At 46.5% G+C, this 20,618-nt stretch overlaps 1 protein-coding gene across 1 annotated transcript in view; it reads right to left on the bottom strand.

Annotated features, from left to right (window-relative positions):
- Positions 1-20,618, bottom strand: part of LOC102267266 (polycystin-1-like protein 2) — a 107,220-nt gene that overhangs the window by 22,314 nt on the left and 64,288 nt on the right. Inside the window, exons 24-31 of the mRNA XM_005907887.2 lie at positions 18,906-19,136; positions 16,766-16,867; positions 13,916-14,094; positions 10,477-10,623; positions 9,756-9,955; positions 8,835-9,052; positions 7,782-7,998; positions 1,592-1,820 (exon numbers count right to left, since the gene is read on the bottom strand). Coding sequence (XP_005907949.2) covers positions 1,592-1,820; positions 7,782-7,998; positions 8,835-9,052; positions 9,756-9,955; positions 10,477-10,623; positions 13,916-14,094; positions 16,766-16,867; positions 18,906-19,136 — 1,523 coding nt within the window. The remainder of the gene's footprint in view (positions 1-1,591; positions 1,821-7,781; positions 7,999-8,834; positions 9,053-9,755; positions 9,956-10,476; positions 10,624-13,915; positions 14,095-16,765; positions 16,868-18,905; positions 19,137-20,618) is intronic.

The raw sequence follows: 20,618 nt of genomic DNA, 5'->3' as shown, positions 1-20,618 counted from the left end.
GGGGGGCTCCAAAATCACTGCAGATGGTGATTGCAGCCATGAAATTAAAAGATGCTTACTCCTTGGAAGGAAAGTTATGACCAATGTAGATAGCATATTCAAAGCAGAGACATTACTTTGCCAATAAAGGTCCATCTAGTCAAGGCTATGGTTTTTCCAGTGGTCATGTATGGATGTGAGAGTTGGACTGTGAAGAAGGCTGAGCGCTGAAGAATTGATGCTTTTGAACTGTGGTGTTGGAGAAGACTCTTGAGAGTCCCTTGGACTGCAAGGAGATCCAACCAGTCCATTCTGAAGGAGATCAGCCCTGGGATTTCTTTGGAAGGAATGATGCTAAAGCTGAAACTCCAGTACTTTGGCCACCTCATGTGAAGAGTTGACTCATTGGAAAAGACTCTGATGCTGGGAGGGATTGGGGGCAGCAGGAGAAGGGGATGACAGAGGATGAGATGGCTGGATGGCATCACTGACTCGATGGATGTGAGTCTGAGTGAACTCTGGGAGTTGGTGATGGACAGAGAGGCCTGGCGTGCTGCAATTCATGGGACTGCAAAGAGTCAGACACGACTGAGCGACTGAACTGAACTGAGGAGCGAGTCCCCATACAGACTGCATTATACAGATGGCAAGCCTAGAAGGCTAGTACTATATAATTGTTTTTATTATGAAAATTCCCCATTATACAAAAATCAGTGAGTAGACTGAACCCCCATCAACTACTTTCAACAACCATCACCTTGTCAAACTTATTTCATCTATTTCCACATGCTTTTTTCCCCTTGGCATATTTAAAAATAAATTCCATACATAATATAAAATTATCACCAATTATTTTAGAATACATCTCAAAAATGGTCATTTTCTCAGTTATTGTGCTATTCTTGGGAAAGAAAAAGAAAATTTCCTTCTACCCTTTCTAGATTCTTCTGGCTGGTTTAAATTAAGTTGGCATGAGACAGATTAACAGGAGAAAAAGCAAATTTAATTACATATGTATGGGCCTTCAGAAGAATTTAAGGCCCAAGGACAAGTTAGGCAATTGAAGGTTCTGTGGCATGTGAGAAGTAGGTTGAAATTTGGGACCTTGAAAAGGGGATGAAGGCAGTTCACCTGGAGATGAAAGCAAATGTTTAGTAAACAAATGCTTACTATGCCAGGTCAAGGGGACTCTGGTGAGGACTCTGTCTCCAGGCCCTTCCACACCTAGCCCATATTCTTTGTAGATGTCCTGGGTGGTACTGCTCTTTATGGGCCAGGCCCTTTTAAATTCTTTTTAGGTTTGGACCAAGAGATAAGTGTTATCATTCCCTATTATAGATGGGGAAAATGTGGCTCAGAGAGGTTGAGGGGCTTGTCCAAGAGTGCAGCCTTGAAGCACCCATGTGGAAATGGTTATAAACTGTAAAATGCTGTACAAAGGGCTCCAACGGTGATCTGATAAAATCACACTATCGAATGCCCTCTTCCCTGAAATTTTGCACGTCCTGAGTCGCTGCTTCCTGGAAAGATCTGGATGAATAACCTTCTGATGTTGCCCAGGATGCTGTCCTGGCAGGCCCCTAGGCTGGGAGCACCCAGGGGAGTAGATTACCTGGAGTGTGCTGGGGGCAGGGTTCCAGCCTGTGCCACCAGATAGCCCTTCAGGGTCTGTAGCTGCCCTAGTGCCCTGGTGTGGTTCTGACCCTGGGAGGAGCCCCGGGGCTCCAGCAGCAGCAGCTCTTGCTCCAGGTGCTCCAGCTGACGATAGAGACACTGCCGGAAGGCACTGTTCTTCCAGGCATCACTTGGGCCCACCTTGGGCCTGGAGCGTTGCATGTTTTCTGGAGGACAAGGGAGAGAAAGAGCATCAGCTGGTGCTGAATGACAGAGTAGACTGCCTGCAATAGAAAAAGAGGTGTTGGTGATGATTTTCTTATATCGAGCACTTACCATATGCCAAGACATGGGAAACCTGAGATTCAGAAAGATGGAGTACTCAGCCCGCATGGTCAGTTAGGATTTGAATGTACTTCTTCTTGCCCGAAAATCCCATGGACAGAAGACCCTGCCAGGCTACAGTCCATGGGTCCACAAAGAATCAGACATGACTGAGCAACTGAGCATACACACACTTCTAGTCTTTTATCAAGGGCATTTTCAAAATTTCCTTACACATAGAAGAGATGAGAATAATATACGTATTGCCCTCCCACAGCATATACCCATATTTTGGCAGTCTTTTCTCTGCCCTTTTTTTTTTTTTTTTTTTTCTGGAGTATATAAAAAGCAAATCCTAGACACAGAGTTCTCTCATCTGTAAATATTTTAATACATACAAGATTTTAATTTGAAGCCAAGTTTGCCTGTTGCCAAAGATGGTATAAGTCTTGATCTTTTGTTTTTAGTTTTTTTATTATGAAAAATTCTAAATTAGAAAAGAGAATGAGATGAACCTGTACCCATTGCTCAAAATGATCTCCTCATGGCCAGTCGTATCTCATCTAAATTCCAAGCCCCATGTCCTGACACTAAATATTCTCCTGTATCAGGAAAAGGCTCCTTTTAAAAACAAAACCAGTGTCATTATCAATTTTTAAAACAATTAATAATAATTCCTTAACAGCATGAAACAGCCAGTGAAAAAGTTTCCCCTGATTACTTCTGAATGTTCTTCTGCAGTTCTTTTCTTCAAATTTCAGTTTCCTAAAAAATTTTTTAAAAAGCAAAGGTGTTTTATGTTTTAAATTACAGAGGTAAAACATATTCATGCAAGAAAAACACACTTTTGACCCTTTCCACTGTTTCCCCATACCTTCTAAGGGAAGCTTGGCCTCTCCAGGTAGATTATGGCCTGGGTCCCTGGACCCTGAGATGGGAGACTGGCACCCATGGGGCTTTCTCCTGGGCAAGAAGGGCTCAGGTCTGGACCAGAGTTCATTTTCATAAAGGGTGCATGAAACTACATATAGAAGATGGCACAATGGAGCACCCTGGCTCCAGGACCCTTCTCCAGTCACGAGTGAGAAGTGACTGAGAAAATAAGTGATGTGGAGAAAGTAGAGGCTCCTTTACCAGCTGTGGGTAAAGGAATGGCGACACAGACCCTGCCTCCCTTGACTCAACTCAGGCCTTCTACCTCCCCCTCCTTCCTGGGCCTCCCTCACTGACGCCACAGCTAGTTTCCAGCATCAACAGCCTTGGTGTTGCAAGCATTCTAGCAGTGTTTCCGGAAGATCCCGTCACTCCCAATGATAATCACTTACTGAATTCCTGTTCTGTGTCAGTCTTGGGTCTAAGCAGTTCAAGTGTCCAATAATCTCACTGATTCCTCAGAACCAGCCAAGGAGAGGGCTGGATCAATGCTTCCATTTTACAGGGAGGAAATGGTTTTCTCAGGGAGGTTGACCAACTGTCCAAAGCTGCACAGCTGCTCTTGCATGTGGGCGAGCCCCAGGTCTGACCAACTCCAGAGTCCTTGTTCTAAGGCCCATGCTGTGAATGCCTATGCCCCCAAACCCCAAAGACCCCCAAACAGGACCAAGTGTCCAGTGCGGGCATCAGCAGAGCTCCTGCTGTGATGACCTTCATGGGCAGCCCAAGCCCAGCTCTCTGGGGCTAATCCTCCAGCATGGCTGGAACACAGGGGTCAAAATGGGGCTGACCATGGGGTCAGCATGGGCCTGGCCAGGTGGGCTTCGAGTGCTCCATTAAGGAACTCGGACCTTGTCTTGCGGGCAGTGGCTCTCAACATTCAGTCCACATAACAGTCACCAAAGTGATTGGTTAAAAATGCAGATTCCTGGCCTCACTCCAGAAAATTTAATTCACTGTATCAGAAGTGGGCCAAAGAGTTATGAATTCGAACTCCCCAATCTGTAGCGCCCATTTTTGTATTCTAAACAAGGTTAAGACAGTGATCAGTCTTGTGTTAAAAATGGCAGCATACTTAAGCCACACCACCAAATATGGCAGCCACTTGCCATGTGTGATTATTTAAATTAAAATAAAACTAATTTAGTTCCCTAGTCACACTGGCCGTGTTTCAAGTGTGCCAATAGCTACTTGTGGCCAATGGCTGCCATATTGGTCAATAGAGACATAGACCATTTCTGTCACTGTGAGAAGTTCTACTGGACAACTGGTCTAAGCACTGGAGACAGCGATCTAGGTGGAAAGGGGCAAGAGGAGAGTCAGACTAGTTCAGACCAGAATAATGTGCAGTACACATGTACAGCTCTCCATGTAATTCATGATTTGGCAACAAGCAATGTGAAAGCCATGCCCGTGGGGCAACCCAAGATGGGCGGGTCATGGTGGAGAGATCTGACAGAATGTGGTCCACTGGGGAAGGGAATGGCAAACCAGTATTCTTGCCTTGAGAACTCCATGAACAGTATGAAAAGGCAAAATGATAGGATACTGAAAGAGGAACTCCCCAGGTCAGGAGGTGCCCAATATGCTACTGGAGATCAGTGGAGAAATAACTCCAGAAAGAATGAAGGGATGGAGCCAAAGCAAAAACAATACCCAGCTGTGGATGTGACTGGTAATAGAAGCAAGGTCTGATGCTGTAAAGAGCAATATTGCATAGGAACCTGGAATGTCAGGTCCATGAATCAAGGCAAATTGGAAGTGGTCAAACAAGAGATGGCAAGAGTGAATGTCGACAATCTAGGAATCAGCAAACTAAAATGGACTGGAATGGGTGAATTTAACTCAGATGACCATTATGTCTACTACTGCGGGCAGGAATCCCTCAGAAGAAATGGAGTGGCCATCATGGTCAACAAAAGATTCCGAAATGCAGTACTTGGATGCAATCTCAAAAACGACAGAATGATCTCTGTTTGTTTCCAAGGCAAACCATTCAATATCACAGTAATCCAAGTCTATGCCCCAACCAGTAACGCTGAAGAAGCTGAAGGTGAACGATTTTGTGAAGACCTACAAGACCTTTTAGAACTAACGCCCCCAAAAGATGTCCTTTTCATTATAGGGGACTGGAATGCAAAAGTAGGAAGTCAAAAAACACCTGGAGTAACAGGCAAATTTGGCCTTGGAATACGGAATGAAGCAGGGCAAAGGCTAATAGAGTTTTGCCAAGAAAATGCACTGGTCATAACAAACACCCTCTTCCAACAACACAAGAGAAGACTCTACACATGGACATCACCAGATGGTCAACACCAAAATCAGATTGATTATATTCTTTGCAGCCAAAGATGGAGAAGCTCTATACAGTCAGCAAAAACAAGACCAGAAGCTGACTGTGGCTCAGATCATGAACTCCTTATTGCCAAATGCAGACTTAAATTGAAGAAAGTAGGGAAAACCACTAGACCATTCAGGTATGACCTAAATCAAATCCCTTATGATTATACAGTGGAAGTGAGAAATAGATTTAAGGGCCTAGATCTGATAGATAGAGTGCCTGATGAACTATGGATGGAGGTTCGTGACATTGTACAGGAGACAGGGATCAAGACCATCCCCATGGAAAAGAAATGCAAAAAAGCAAAATGGCTGTCTGGGGAGGCCTTACAAATAGCTGTGAAAAGAAGAGAAGCCAAAAGCAAAGGAGAAAAGGAAAGATATAAGCCTCTCAATGCAGAGTTCCAAAGAATAGCAAGAAGAGATAAGAAAGCATTCTGCAGCGATCAATGCAAAGAAATAGAGGAAAACAACAGAATGGGAAAGACTAGAGATCTCTTCAAGAAAATTAGAGATACCAAGGGAACATTTCATGCAAAGATGGGCTCGATGAAGGACAGAAATGGTATGGACCTAACAGAAGCAGAAGATATTAAGAGATGGCAAGAATACACAGAAGAACTGTACAAAAAAGATCTTCACGACCCAGATAATCACGATGGTGTGATCACTGACCTAGAGCCAGACATCCTGGAATGTGAAGTCAAGTGGGCCTTAGAAAGCATCACTACAAACAAAGCTAGTGGAGGTGATGGAATTCCAGTTGAGCTATTTCAAATCCTGAAAGATGATGCTGTGAAAGTGCTGCACTGAACATGCCAGCAAATTTGGAAAACTCGGCAGTGGCCACAGGACTGGAAAAGGTCAGTTTTCATTCCAATCCCAAAGAAAGGCAATACCAAAGAATGCTCAAACTACCGCACAATTGCACTCATCTCACATGCTAGTAAAGTAATGCTCAAAATTCTCCAAGCCAGGCTTCAGCAATATGTGAACCGTGAACTTCCTGATGTTCAAGCTGGTTTTAGAAAAGGCAGAGGAACCAGAGATCAAATTGCCAACATCCGCTGGATCATGGAAAAAGCAAGAGAGTTCCAGAAAAACATCTATTTCTGCTTTATTGACTATGCCAAAGCCTTTGACTGTGTGGATCACAATAAACTGTGGAAAATTCTGAAAGAGATGGGAATACCAGACCACTTGACCTGCCTCTTGAGAAATTTGTATGCAGGTCAGGAAGCAACAGTTAGAACTGGACATGGAACAACAGACTGGTTCCAAATAGGAAAAGGATTTCGTCAAGGCTGTATATTGTCACCCTGTTTAACTTATATGCAGAGTACATCATGAGAAACGCTGGGCTGGAAGAAGCACAAGCTGGAATCAAGATTGCTGGGAGAAATATCAATAACCTCAGATATGCAGATGACCCCACCCTTATGGCAGAAAGTGAAGAGGAACTAAAAAGCCTCTTGATGAAAGTGAAAGAGGAGAGTGAAAAAGTTGGCTTAAAGCTCAACACTCAGAAAATGAAGATCATGGCATCTGGTCCCATCACTTCATCGGAAATAGATGGGGAAACAGTGGAAATAGTGTCAGACTTTACTTTTTTGGGCTCCAAAATTACTGCAGATGGTGATTGCAGCCATGAAATTAAAAGACGCTTACTCCTTGGAAGGAAGGTTATGATCAACCTAGATAGCATATTGAAAAGCAGAGACATTGCTTTGCCAACAAAGGTCCGTCTAGTCAAGGCCATGGTTTTTTCTGTGGTCATGTATGGATGTGAGAGTTGGACTGTGAAGAAAGCTGAGCGCTGAAGAATTGATGCTTTTGAACTGTGGTGTTGGAGAAGACTCTTGAGAGTCCCTTGGATTGCAAGGATATCCAACCAGTCCATTCTGAAGGATATCAGAATGGAAGGAATGATGCTAAAGCTGAAACTCCAGTACTTTGGCCACCTCATGTGAAGAGTTGACTCATTGGAAAAGACTCTGATGCTGGGAGGCATTGGGGGCAGGAGGAGAAGGGGACGACAGAGGATGAGATGGCTGGATAGCATCAATGACTCGATGGATGTGAGTTTGGGTGAACTCTGGGAGTTGGTGATGGACAGGGAGGCCTGGCGTGCTGCGATTCATGGGGTCACAAAGAGTCGGACACGACTGAGCGGCTGAACTGAAGTGAACTGAATGTGAAAGCAGTGCAGGAGATACTTAAGAGCTAAAGAGCACGTGGCTCGAGACCCTGTTGTGGGCTGAGTGGTTGAGTTGCTGCTCAGAGGAAAGGACACGTCAGCCAAGAATACAAGCTGAGTAGGCATTAGCCAAGTGAAGAGAGGAGAGAGGACATTAAAGGTCAGAAGACTAACAATGTGTACAGGCCTTCATGGGAAGGCACCTTGGAATTATGTGGAGACCAGGATACCTGTAGTACAGAGAGGGAGGCTATGGTGAGTGGTTGGAGTGCAGGCTGGTGAGGGAGACCCTGGGAAGACTTCTTGATCCCCTAGTGATACAGACACAGCCCTCAGTCCTGCATCCACCTGGCTCCAACATGTCCCCTCTAAGCAGAGAAATATCAAAACTCACCTTTTACTTGTACTGATCCAAGAGTGAGTGTTAAAGGGGCCCCTGTCTGGCTGACTTCCTCCGAGAAGACCTGCCCTGCTTTGATCTGTCGACAGATGACATCTTCCATCAAGGCCAGCAGCTGGTTGATGTTCATTGAGTTCGTGGAGTCCCAGCCCAAGAGAGGGGGTGGCACCTTCAGAGCTTTGAACAGGGAGCTGACAAGCCTCCACAAATCCTGCAAGTCACCCAGTGGGAACAGGATGTGAGCTACAGGTAAGGGGACAGCAGAGTACTCAAGAGCACTCATCCTGGGGTTGGACAGTCTGGGTCTGATCCCAGGTCTGCCTACTGAGACGTGACCTTGGATCACCTTGAGCTTCTGTTTTGTCCTGCATAAAATCTCTATTCTAGGATTTCAACTGACACATTTCAGGCTATATTCCTCAAAGTGTGGCACGTAGGTGCTCAATAAATGCGTAACAAATGCATGAATACAGAGGGAATCCTTTTGGGGTACTTCCAGCCTGTGATCTGTAGTGAAAGTATAATATTTTGTACAGAATAGATACCCAAAAAAGGTATCTGTGCATGTGTGAATGTATGTTGTAGGTCTGTGCTTGCACATGTGTACATGTGTGTGAACACACGTACACACATGTGTGTACATGTGTGTGGAGATGTGCGTATGTTGTTTGCATATATGTATGCATTGTAGATGTGTGGTGTGTGTTAATGTGTACATGTGGCATGTGTGTAAGCATTCATGTGGGTATGTGTGTGCATGTGTACATGTGTGCACTGTGCAGATATACATTGTGTACCTCTATACATGTTTGTGGGTGTATCCATGGTTTGTGTGAATGTGTGTACATGTGGCATGTGTGTATGCCTGCATGTGTACGTGTGATGTACACATTTTTGCACATATGTGTACGTGCGTGTGTGTGCAGTTGATGAATCTTGGTAACCGACGCTGTCAGACAACATGGACTGCAGGCCTCAAACCCCAGTCCCCACCCCAACTTCTTCCCAGGCTAGAAGTCCCCCTGTGCTGCCAGGGTTGAGACCTGCCTTGGTCACTGCTTCAGGCGTCAGAAGGCCATCCTCCATGGGCTGTGGTGAGGGTGCCAGGCTGAGGCGCCTCCCATCCCATTTCCCAGCGTTCTGCTCCTTAGCCACCCAAGGACGGGTATTCCGAAAGATCTGAACGATCAGGAGGTTGATGGGGAACATGAGGAGTGAGCTCTCCAGCCCAATCATCACTTCCTGCCAAGTGAACTCGATTTGACCTGGGGCAGATGGAGGGCAGGGGTCAAGTAGAGTCCCCTCCACCCTTCCCAGAATGTGGCTGTGCAGCAAGGGTTATCCTTGCCTGAAGAGAGGTCTGCCCCTTGAATGGCACCAAGGCTGGGGGGGGGGGGTAGGGAGTGGCAGGTGGTGACCACTGAGCTCTTGGGATGTCCTGCCTGATGGGTGTGCCTTTGTTTACCTGGTTTCTTGGGTCATCTGGTATACTCTGTGCTAACAATGTGATTTATGGTGGGGGCCTTGGTTGCCCTGTATCACCTCAACGTCTAGAGGAGCTGGAGTCTTAGGTCAGTCATCCAGGGTCAGCCATGTCTATGTTAGCATGCCCCAATAAAAACTAGACACTAAGGCTCAAGAGAGGATCCATGGTTGGCATTACTCTGCACATGTGATCACATGTCATTGTCTGAAGGAGTGAGTACCATCCAGACTCCATTGGAAGCTCAGTGCCTAGTCTCCCATGGATCCTGCCCCACATGCCTCTTCCTTTTTCTGATTTTGATCTGTATCCTTTCTCTAATAATTATGAGTATAATGGCATGTCTGACTTCTGAGTCCTTCTAATGAGTTATTGAACTTCAGAGTAGTCTTGGGGCCTCTGGAATTGCATGGCATTTCTGGGCAGTGACAGCTCATGTCTACTGCCAGTAGCCCTGATCTCCATGCCTGGAGAGTGGGAGTTACCCAAGTCCATCTTTTGCTCAGCTGGGTCCTTGGGGACACCCCAGAACATGATGCTGGTCAGCATGGTGCAGAGGAGCAGTGAGAAGCAGCAGGACACCCTCTGGACACGTGTGAAGTTGCTCCAAGCTGAGCTGCTGAAGATGGAGTACCAAATGTGGCCATCCTGAAAGCCTGTGGAGGTCTTCATGAAAAACAGGTGGCTGTGGACAGACCAGGGGAGAGTGACAGGCATTAGGGAGACAGGAATAGGGGAGAAGCCTGGGCTCTTTGGAGCAATCCTGGACTGAGATGGAGGATTTGTTTCTAAAATTCTTCACCTGTTTTTTTTTTGTTTTTTGTTTTTTTTTCTGTTATAGAAGAAATACAGCATCATAGTAGCATCATTTAGAATTAGTGATGGGGACTCTGGACAGAGTGGTTGGAGCCCTCTTACCTACTGTGTGACCTCAGGCAAGTTACTTTATGCGTAAGGAAATTTGGATAACTGTTCTATAACTGTTATCACCACCTGAAGATAATTCTGTCTCGAAGGGTCCGTGTCCCTCCAGGGCCCTTCTATCACATCAAGAAAAACCGATTAGTCATTAATATCACACATTCAGAGCTACCCAGACCTGCAAGCTGAAACATGCTTTTGTTTGGCTGAGACTGAACTATGATGCAACTCCTCTAGAGGTGAAATGACAAAAGAGCATTTGCTTTAAAGGAAAAAGAACAGTACCTGAATTGTTTCCTGTCCTCCTCTGTGGCCACTGGAAATACCTTGTCAAGGACACAGTCTCCGACATCGATGGATAGCCATGAGTTGCAGAGGAAGTACCACTTCCGGTCCATTGCCAGGTCATGCACCAGCACCCGGCTTACATACCTGGAGGGGACCCACACTTTTGAGGATAATGTTAGGCAGATGAGATGTCTTTGGACCCCTTGAAGATAATGTTAATATATTGCAGACCTGAGCCCAAGAACGAGAACTCCTAAAAAGAGACTTTGTATTTTTCTTCATTGCCGTTAGTGCCTTGATCAAAATGCCCCAATCAGTGGGTGAATTTGGTTTCATGTGGGGAATTCAGCTAGTGTAGACCACCAGCTTGGAGGCTGCCAAGTTTTCACAGGTATGCTGCAAGAGCGTGCATTCTGAAACTGTGCAGCCTCATGTAGGGCAGCAAGCCCAGGGTCACCATCCTGATACAAGCAAGGAAAGTGGAATTGTTTGGACTGTGTGTCTAGGGAGGTGCAAGCTTGAGCACACAAACCCGGTCCACCCCTGGGCCTCCATCCAGAGAATGGGCCTGCCCTCCATCTGGGACTCAGGGCTCTGTGGTGATCATCAAATCTGATTTAGATCTTTGAGGCCCAGGGAAGAAATGAAGTCATCTTGCCTCTGCTGGGAGGTCAGATTCAGCAGCAGCTGTTTTCTCTGTTGCCTTACAGGGAAATGAGACTAATGATATCAATAGGCACTCTTTTTTTTTTTTTTAAACTATCTAATTTTATGTTTTATTTATTTAAAAATAACTTTATTTTAGTTTTGGCTGTGCTGGGTCTTTGTTGCTGTGTGGGCTTTTCTCTAGTTGCAGCGAGTGGGGGCTACTCTTGGTTGCAGTAGGTGGGCTTCTCATTGCGGTGGCTTCTCTTGTTGTGGAGCATGGGTTCCAGGGCGCCTGGCCTTCCGTTGTTGTGGCTCCAGGGCTCTGGAGCTCAGGCTCAAAAGTTGTGGTGCATGGGCTTAGTTGCTCTGAGGCATGTGGGATCTTCCCAGATCAGGGATCAAACCCCTGTCTCCTACATTGACAAGAGGATTCTTTACCACTGAGCCTCCAGGGAAGCCCTGTAGGCACTCTTTATTGAGCATTTACTGCACAGTGGGGATTATGCTAAGAAGCTCTTGACATGCATTTTCTCCTTTCATGGAGGATAGTCCCCATCAGGCATGTAAGAGCCACATCTGTTGAGGTCATACACCCTCCTGAGGTGGCTGACATCCAGTGCCCATTGGGTGAGGCACCTGGGTGTGATCAAGACCTGGGCATCTCAACCCAACTCAGCACAGCTCCAAAGCTCCCTGTGTGGTCAGCTGATCTGTCTTTGGGCTGCATCAAAGCTCTTCTGCCCATCCTGCTTGCTTCTCTCCCTGTCCAGGGGCTAATCCCAGGCATCCCTTAGGTAAACAGCCTCCATATTCAACTTCATCTCAGAGTCTGCATCCTAGGAACCAACCCTCAGCTGAGGGTCTTAATCCTGTAGATGAGTTAAGGACACTGGTCGAAATGCTGTGTTTTCTGAAAGCTGCCAGCCACCGGCGAGTGTTCAGGCTGGAGGCCACTCATCTGGGTCTCAGGCAAAATGGGGAGTGCAGTAAGCCAGGAAGGGGAGGACTCTTGGCTCTGAGCTTGCCAGTTGTGTGACCTTGGGCAAGTCAGTTAATCTTTCCCAAGTTTAGATTCACCTGTTGGGGGCCAGAGTGAGGTACTCCGCCCGTGACAAAGGTCATGAGGAAGGAGGCTCGACATACGCAAAGGCGGGATCGAGCCTCAGGAGTCCCCCTGGAACTCCTCGAGCATCTACCCCCATAACCAGAGCCTGCCTACTTTACTACTTTGTGCTCTCACCTACATCTCTGACTTTACGGGGGGCTGTCCCCCACCACCTCTTTCGGAGAAGGAGTTAACCTAGAGCTCCAGTTAATAATAATTCCTGGGCGTGATAAGAGTGTTTTAACCTACAAACTCCTCTGAAGGTTCTCTAGCCTGCCTGACAGGCTTGTCCGGCCACATGTGATTGCTCACAGCCTCCCAACCGTGAGAGGCACGAGATGCTTTAAACCTTCTAAAAACAGGTTCCTTAGAAAAGTTAGAAAACTATTAGTATAAATATAATGGGCTGATTAGAAATTGTATTGGTGAAGGGTTTTTCATTTGTTGAGCCAATGTTTGTTGCTAAGTCTCCACATCCCCTGCCCTTACACACATTAATGAATATATAGAAGAAATAAGTATTAACCTTTGATATTAATCACGTTAGACCTTAGGCTAAGTAAATTCTTTCCGTAACTAAAACCCACTATACCCTCACCCTGTAGGAATGTAACTTTATTTGGGTGGCATCTGTTTTGAGAATAATCACCCCTGGAGAAATAAGTGTCCTGGTTGACTGACCGCTGTCACAAGGAGAGGGTCGTAAATTGTCAGCAGGCCCCCCTGGCCAGAAGATGATGTAACACCCCTAAGACCTCTGTATACATTTGTATGAAGCACCTGACTTTGATAAAAGTCAGGACTGCTGACCCCGCGTGACTTTTGTATAACATCTCAGTGTATAAAAGTAGACCATGGAAAATAAAGAATTGGGATCAGTTTCTCGAAATACTGGTCTCCCCATGTCGCTCTCTCTCTCACTCTGGCTGAATCTCCATCTGGAGCGCGGAACCCACCGTGCTTACTAATTATGCCTGGGCTTCTAAGATCTGACCGGGGAGGCCTCAGTGTCTCCTCTCCTTCGGGAGAACGGAAGGACGCCTGTGGCCTACGTAAGTGGTGCAAACTTCTTGTCTTGAAGTTTTATTGGTCTCCCGCGTAAACCAAGCCACTCAGCCTCTTTTCTCCACTGAATTTTCCTACTGAGCTATCCTCATCCTATTACTCTTTATATCTTTGATAAAATATTTAAATAAATAGGTCGCCGACACCGTCCCCGCTTTGAATACCCTGGATCAGCCGGGGCAGGACCCCAGCATTCACCCACTTATAAAACAAGAATAATAACAGCACTTGTCCCGGAGGGTCAGTGAGCATCCAGTGAGGAAAGCATGGGAGGAATTAGCTTAGTGCTCTGCAGTGGAGCCGTTCTCACATCTTCTCCTGGAGAATCAGCCAGTGTCTCATCTACTCTCCTCATATTGGGCAGGGTTTGTCATTAGAGTAGGCATCTATCCCCATTTTATAGATGCAGAAACTGAGAGCTAAATGAGAGACCGAGCATTGTGTGTGGCCTGTGGACTGGTGGGCCTCTCTGATCCTTGGTTTCCTCATCTGTGAAATAGGGATCCATTCTGTTTTCTTAGAGAGGCTCATGAGGATCAGCAAGGCAGCATATGCACAGTGCCCAGCCTTGGACCTGTCACTTAGTAGGTCCCTGTGATTTGCCCACCCCTGACTCACCAAGATGGCTGATCCCCTGAGTTGTCATGCCACAGTCGCAGGCTCCTCAGCTCCCCCAGGGGAAACAGGGTGGAGAGCAAGAAGACATCCACTCCCCCTCGCTCAAAAACCGGGATATCGGGGTCCAACAGGTGGTGGGGCTCACTCTCTCCATCCAGGCCATATAGGGTGACAGTCACCTGAAACCCAGAGGCCAGGAGTGGCCAACTCTGCATGGTAACTGAGCCCCGTGTTTCACTGGAGGTGTCTGAAAACCAATGAAACCCAACGGAGCTTGCCCTTTCTCCTCCTCTCGTCCCACCGTGGGCCTGCCTGAGTTATTTTTCAGCTGTATGAAAATTTGAGGTGACACTATCTGTATGCACATCTTTGAGATGAGCCGTACTCATAAAATGCTTCCTGATGAACTTTTCAGACTTCCCGTCTGTTTATTTGAAAGGGCCGTAGGGCAAGAACTGGTTTTTCTCCCTAACGACTATATTTTCAGGGCTCCCAGAGTTCCCAGTATTGAGGCAGGAATGAATGACTGCCCATTACTTTGAAAATACATATTCTCGGGCCCCATCCAGATCTACCAAGAATACTGGGCACAGGAATCTGTAGTTTTCTGAAGCCCTGCAGGTGCTGCTGGTGGCCATGCCTGATTACCTGAGCCCAAAACAACTACAGCAGGTATCACTATGCCCCACTGATATCCGTCCCTCAGCCTCACCACAGTGGTGAGGCTGTCCCACTGCCAGCTGCTGTGTCTCTTGCTCTGGGGGTTTCTTGGCTGTCAGAGCAGCAGGTGAAAGCTGGCAGAGAATTAATGGCCCCTGCAAGCTGTGTTCCCCCGATGACTTGTGGGGTTGGTAGATAAACAGCCCAGTTCCCTCAGTCCTCTGCTGGGATAACTCTGAGGCCCACGTTCTTCACTGCTTTCCGGAGTTCCCCAGTGGGATTGGGCTACAGTTGCCCACAGGGGTGGTGGGCTTGATTATGAGTTCTTCGTTCCTTCCCTTCCCTGCCTGGCTTCCCACTCCACTCTGGGGTGCCCTCGAATCCCCTCTCAAATGAACTACTTGTGCTTGAATCCTTGTTTCAGAGTCAGCTTCTAAAGCAGAGTCTCCCCTGTAGACATTCTTGGTCACGCAATTCCTTGCTCTGGGGCTTTCCTGTGTGCTGTTGGATGTTTAGCATCATCCTTGGCCTCCACTCACTAGGTGCCAGCAGCATCTCTTCCTCTCCTAAATTGTGACAACCAGAATGACTTCCGAAATTACCAGCCATCCCTGGGGGCCAACCATTTGAGAACCACTATGCCAGAAGAACTCAACTAAGAAGTATCAATTGAAAAGTGAAATGGGGAGCCATGAAATGGCCTGTGGATCACACACTTTCACTCTTTCATTCCTAGGAAGGTCAGTTCCTCATATCAAACAGAAATGGGGTGGGTGTTTCATTAGATGGATGAAAGTGATTCCTGCAATTATTCAGCACATAGTTACTGAGTACTTACTGTGCATTAGATAGCTGATTGAGGCACTGAGGTGCAGCAATTTTTAAAAATTTATTTAATTCAAATAAAAATAAATGTATACACAAGTAAAAATTAAGATTTAAATAAGACTAAAAAAGTAAAAAGTAAATGGACACATGCCATGCTCTCATGGAGCCTAATATCATTTTTAAAAAAACAATGGAGGGACTTCCCTGGTGATTCGGTGGCTAAGACTCGGAGCTCCCAATGCAAGGGGTTCCATCCCTAGTCAGGGAACTAGGTCTTGGATGCCGCAACTAAGAGTTTTCATGCTGCAATAAAGATGGAAGAGCCTGCAAGCTACGACTAAGACCTGGTGCAGCCAAATAAATAATAGTTTTTTAAAAACCCCAAATCAAAAGAGCTTTCTTTAGCACAGTACACACAGTATCCGTGGTTCTCAAACTATGTTCCAAGGAGCACAGTTTCAGTAAAGGAAGCCTGGAGGCTGCTGTGAGGGATGGTACATTCTGATGAAGGCCATGACGCAGGCCAGACTTAACTAAGGATGCTGAGACATGACAGAAACAACCTGCTGTGTGCTCCACAACTAAACTTTTAGGGATTTTGGAGAATCCGTAAACAAATGAAATCATGGCTTCACTACCTTTAGTCAGCCTTTCAAGGACAGCCTCACCTCTTAGCTGGATGCCAGCTAATCTGTGTTCCTCAAAAATGTAATCTGAGGTTTTTTTTTCAAATGATTGCCGTTGTTTCTTTTTTTCTTTTGTCCTCTTTCTCTTAAAAATTCTTTTTTCCCCTTTATTCATTGGTAGCAGTCTACTGACTGTTCTGCATATGTGAGCACATTTGAGTGCAGGTAACTAGCTGTTTGAATTATCCTTTAGTAGGGTTAAATGAGAAGACCAGTGGGTACAGTGATGGTGGTAGCTTAGTCTGTAAGTAGTGTCCGACTCTTGAAACCCCATGGACTGTAGCCTGCCAGGCTCCTTTGTCCATGGGATTTCCCAAGCAAGAATGCTGGAATGGGTTGCCATTTCCTTCTCCAGGGGATCTTCCCAGCCCAGGGACTGAACCCACATCTCTTGCATCTACTACATTGGCAGGCAGATTCTTTACCAACTGAGCCACCAGGGAAGCAGCATCAGACCCCAGATCTCCCTTAATCCACTCCTCCTTTATCTTTTTAAATATTGGGGCTTAGGGTATTATTTTTGTCTAGCAAAAAGATACTTTTCTCTAAAAAAAGCAGAAGTTAAAAAAAAACCCACAGCAAAATCCAGTGTGCTAAAGTAACTCAACAACCGACTGGCCAGCGCTTTGCTGGGTGGTACATGCTAACTGACCAAGGGGTCTGGTGAGTCAAGTACCTTTGAGGAGGTGGCTGCCCCCCTCCGGTGTCCAGTGTAGATTGTCACCAGGTAGTGGTACTGAGCCAAGGGGTCGTTGTCCTCCAGCGCCGTGACCTTTACCTGGGCAGAAGGATGGCATTGTGGGGTCATCCACCACACACGTAGCCGGGAGTGAGTTGGGCGTTCATGACAGTTAAAGGGGGGGAAGCACACTTATGTCTGCTATTGATTCATTGCATCAGATAAGAACTGTTCTTTATAAAAGCAGGGTTTCAAGTGAAAACCAAAACTTTTATTTTATTTTTTTAATTTAAATTTATTTATTTTAATTGGAGGCTAATTACTTTATAAAAACAAAAACTTTTAAAATAAAAAAATATATATTCATTATTAAATATGACCCAAAGTAGTCAAATTGGAGATGAACTTGGTATTAAGCTGAGAATGTTTGATGTTTGAGCTGATAAATACAAACTCTGTTCATAAATGATTTCTCATAACATTGGTAACCAGATTGTGCCTCTAAGGAAATTTTTTAAAAATGAATGTTGTTTTAGCAAAAAATAAATAGCTGGAGTTGGTCAGAGGCTACAGAGGGCTGGGCAGTGGTGAGCTCCCCAGATCTACTGTCAGTGGAGGGCTGTTTTCTCAGTTGCCGAGATGATATTGTCAGGGATGCAAGTCATCTCTGTCAAAGTCATGCACCTCCCAGGGAACCCGATATCTAAGGACAGATTGGTTCATTGCCAAAGATCAAGACCTGGGCTTCTCAGCGTAGTTCAGGACAATTCCAGAGCTCCTCAAGGGGTCAATCAACTATCAGTAGGCTGCATCCCAACTTGACTTCTCCCCCTGCCCGTCCTACCTTCTTCCTTCCCTGCCCCGGGGCTGATCCCAAGCACTTCTTGATAAACACCCTGCATATTCAACTCCATCTGAGGGTCTGCTCCCCAGAAACCAACCTACAGCTGAGAGACTTAAAATATTAGTGTTAAACCCCTTGGGCAAATCAAAGACAACAGTATAAATTGGGCAACTATTATCTTTTTAGGTTTCATACCATTCATATCCTGAGAGGTGTTGCTGTATGTAGGGAGGGGAGGCAATGTTGAAAGGTTCAGTGCATAAAGATTCATTTATGTGCTCACTCACTCCTGAGTGTGTATTGAAGGCTCCTATGGGTCAGATGTGATGCATGTATCAGAAAAAGAATCAGAACTTTGTTGTCACAATTGGTTATTGTTTGATCTTGTTTTTACCCTCAGACCTGACTTATCGTCAGGCAGATCTGAGTTTGAATTCTGGCTCCTTGGAGGTGGCTTTGGACTAGATAATTACCCTACACATTCCAAAGAAAGGACTGGTTTTGGCAAGCTCCTGGAAGATAACCTCTAAGTTCTTGAAATATCCTGCATAATCAGGATGTCTGACTATCCGGGGCCTCGGGCCACCCTAGGCATTATGTGCTAGCAGTGTGATCTGTGGTGAGAGCTTTGGGCCACACTCTGTCAGTCTGACCTGGGCAGGGATGAGGGGCAGTGGATGCTAGAGACTAACGGCAGTCATGCAGGTGCCATACTTAAGAGACTGACCCCTAGTAAAACCAAGGTTTGGGGAGCTTCCTAGTGGGCAATATGTCACATGTGCTGTTGCACATCATTGCTAGAAGAATTCATCTGTCTGTAGGGCTCCAATGGGAGAGGACAGTTAGAATCTCTTGCCTGATATCTCTTGAACCCTTCCTTTTTCTGATTTTAATCTGTGCTTTTTCACTGTAGTAAACTGGAACCATGAGGATAATAGCTATTTAAAGTCCTGTGTGTCCTCCTAGCAAATCACTGAATTTGAGGGTGGTCTAGGGGACTCTCAACATCAGCATCCTCCCCCTTGGTGCTGTTGTGGGCATTAAGTGGGAATAGTACCTGGTACACAGTCGATCCTCAATAAGTGGTCAGTTTTATGATCCTCCTGATAATTTGATAAACAAGAACATTTTACAGGTAAAGAGGCTGAGAGGCCAGCTTACCGGAGATGACTCCAGGGGTCAAGGCTTGGACTTGCAGCTGGCCCCTCGGCCCCCCACCAGGGCTCCATTCTTTGGAGCTCCTGCAAGGGGACTGCTCGCCCCCTGCTGTTTCCGTGTATCGTGCCACCTCACCTTGGCTTGATCCTGAGCATCCTTCCTCCTCGCCCAGATCAGCACCAGGAGGTAGGCCACGCAGAGGCAGCTCACGGTGGTCACAACCACAGGGTTGTCCGCAAAGGTGGCAAAGAGCTCAGCAGTCTGGCGGACATCCACGGCGTTGGGCATCACCAGGAGTGTGCTCCCAAAGAAGGTGAGATGGTTGCAGAGGCAGTGGGTCTGCGAGAGGGTGGTCCGCGGCCCCACCTGCAACCCCAAAGAGGCTCTGGTGAAAGGACTCAGGAAGTATATCTTCCCCACCCATGGGAGGAGAGCAGTAAGGGGTGGACCCTGTCCTGGGGAGGGGTGGGAGACTGCTGAAGGCCAGCTTCAGGATTCTCTTTGGGCTTTTTTATTTAATGAAACATTAATTTTTTTAATATAGTGAATTATGTCTTGTAGTGGGCTCACCTGGTGGCTCAGATGGTAAAGAATCTGCTTGCAATGCCCGAGACCCAGGTTGTCCCTGGGTTGGGAAGATCCCTTGACAAAGGGAATAGTTACCCACTCCAGTGTTCTGGCCTGGAGAATTCCAGGGACAGAGGAGCCTGGCAGACTACAGCCCATGAGGTCACACAGAGTGAAGCATGACTGAGCGACTTAACACTTACACATGTCTGTAATAAGCATTTTTGCACCTGTCATTCTTACTGAATGACCATGCCCATCTTGCCAATCTGCTTCGCCTTTTTGGATAGGAAGTGTTAAGGGTAAAGCCAAAATGCCCTCTGTCCCCCAACCTCCAGAAGCAGTCACTGCCACGTGCTTGGTGTGCATCCTTTCCAGTACTCTCTCCCAGCTGGTGCTCCCTCACCAGTCAAGTATTTGTGGGGTGCTGCTTCCAGGCCAGGCAAGGTGCTGAGAAAACATTCAGGGTGACCAACTCATCTCAGTTTGCCAGGGACCTCTCTGCTTCTCAAACTGAAAGTCTTAGATCCTGGGAGCCCCCTGAGTCCCAGGCAAACTGAGACAGCAGGTTATCTTACACTGAAGAGAGAAACACCAGAGATCAGGGGAACCATGGAAAGAAAACAGGAAGGACAAATATTCACATTCTAAGCTGGTTCTCAGCAATTGGTCCAAAGTGGGTAAAATTTAGAGAATTCTTTTCTATTGCTGAGTGGCAAAGAAGTGAAGTCGCTCAGTCGTGTTCAACTCTTTTCGACCCCGTGGACTGTAGCCTACAAGGCTCCTCTGTCCATGGAATTTTCCAGGCAAGAATACTGGAGTGGGTTGCCATTTCCTGTGGCAAAACAGGGGGAAATGGGGCATGTAGATGGAGCTTGGGCTCGGGGTCCTTGTGGTACGGGGACTGAGGCTAGGGGAGAGAGAGACAGGAATGAGGCAGGGGAGGGCACTCTATCTGGCTCTTAATTCATTTCGTGCACTTAGTGGCAAGCCTTCCCTTGCAGGCTATGGCCTTCCTTAGCTTGCAGTCCACCCAGGGCTATTTGGAGGGTGTAGATTTCATTCAGGCCCACAACCCAGCACTACTTTTTCATTCCAGGGCCCACCATGAGGTGGTAAGGTAGGAGACAACAGAAAATACTGACATGTGGAAAGTTCTTTGCTCAACACCTGGTGAGGAAGAACCTGTGGCAGCCCAAATGTACCTCAGCAGATCATTCTTATCTTTCACCCTTAACACACCTCCTGGCGAGGCTGACCCCTCTGACAGCTATGGCGTCA

This window comes from Bos mutus, chromosome 18, assembly GCF_027580195.1.
Source record: "Bos mutus isolate GX-2022 chromosome 18, NWIPB_WYAK_1.1, whole genome shotgun sequence".
In the NCBI taxonomy this organism is placed as follows: domain Eukaryota; kingdom Metazoa; phylum Chordata; class Mammalia; order Artiodactyla; family Bovidae; genus Bos; species Bos mutus.
Note: the sequence above shows the minus strand (reverse complement) of the source record. Positions and strands in the feature narration are given on the sequence as shown.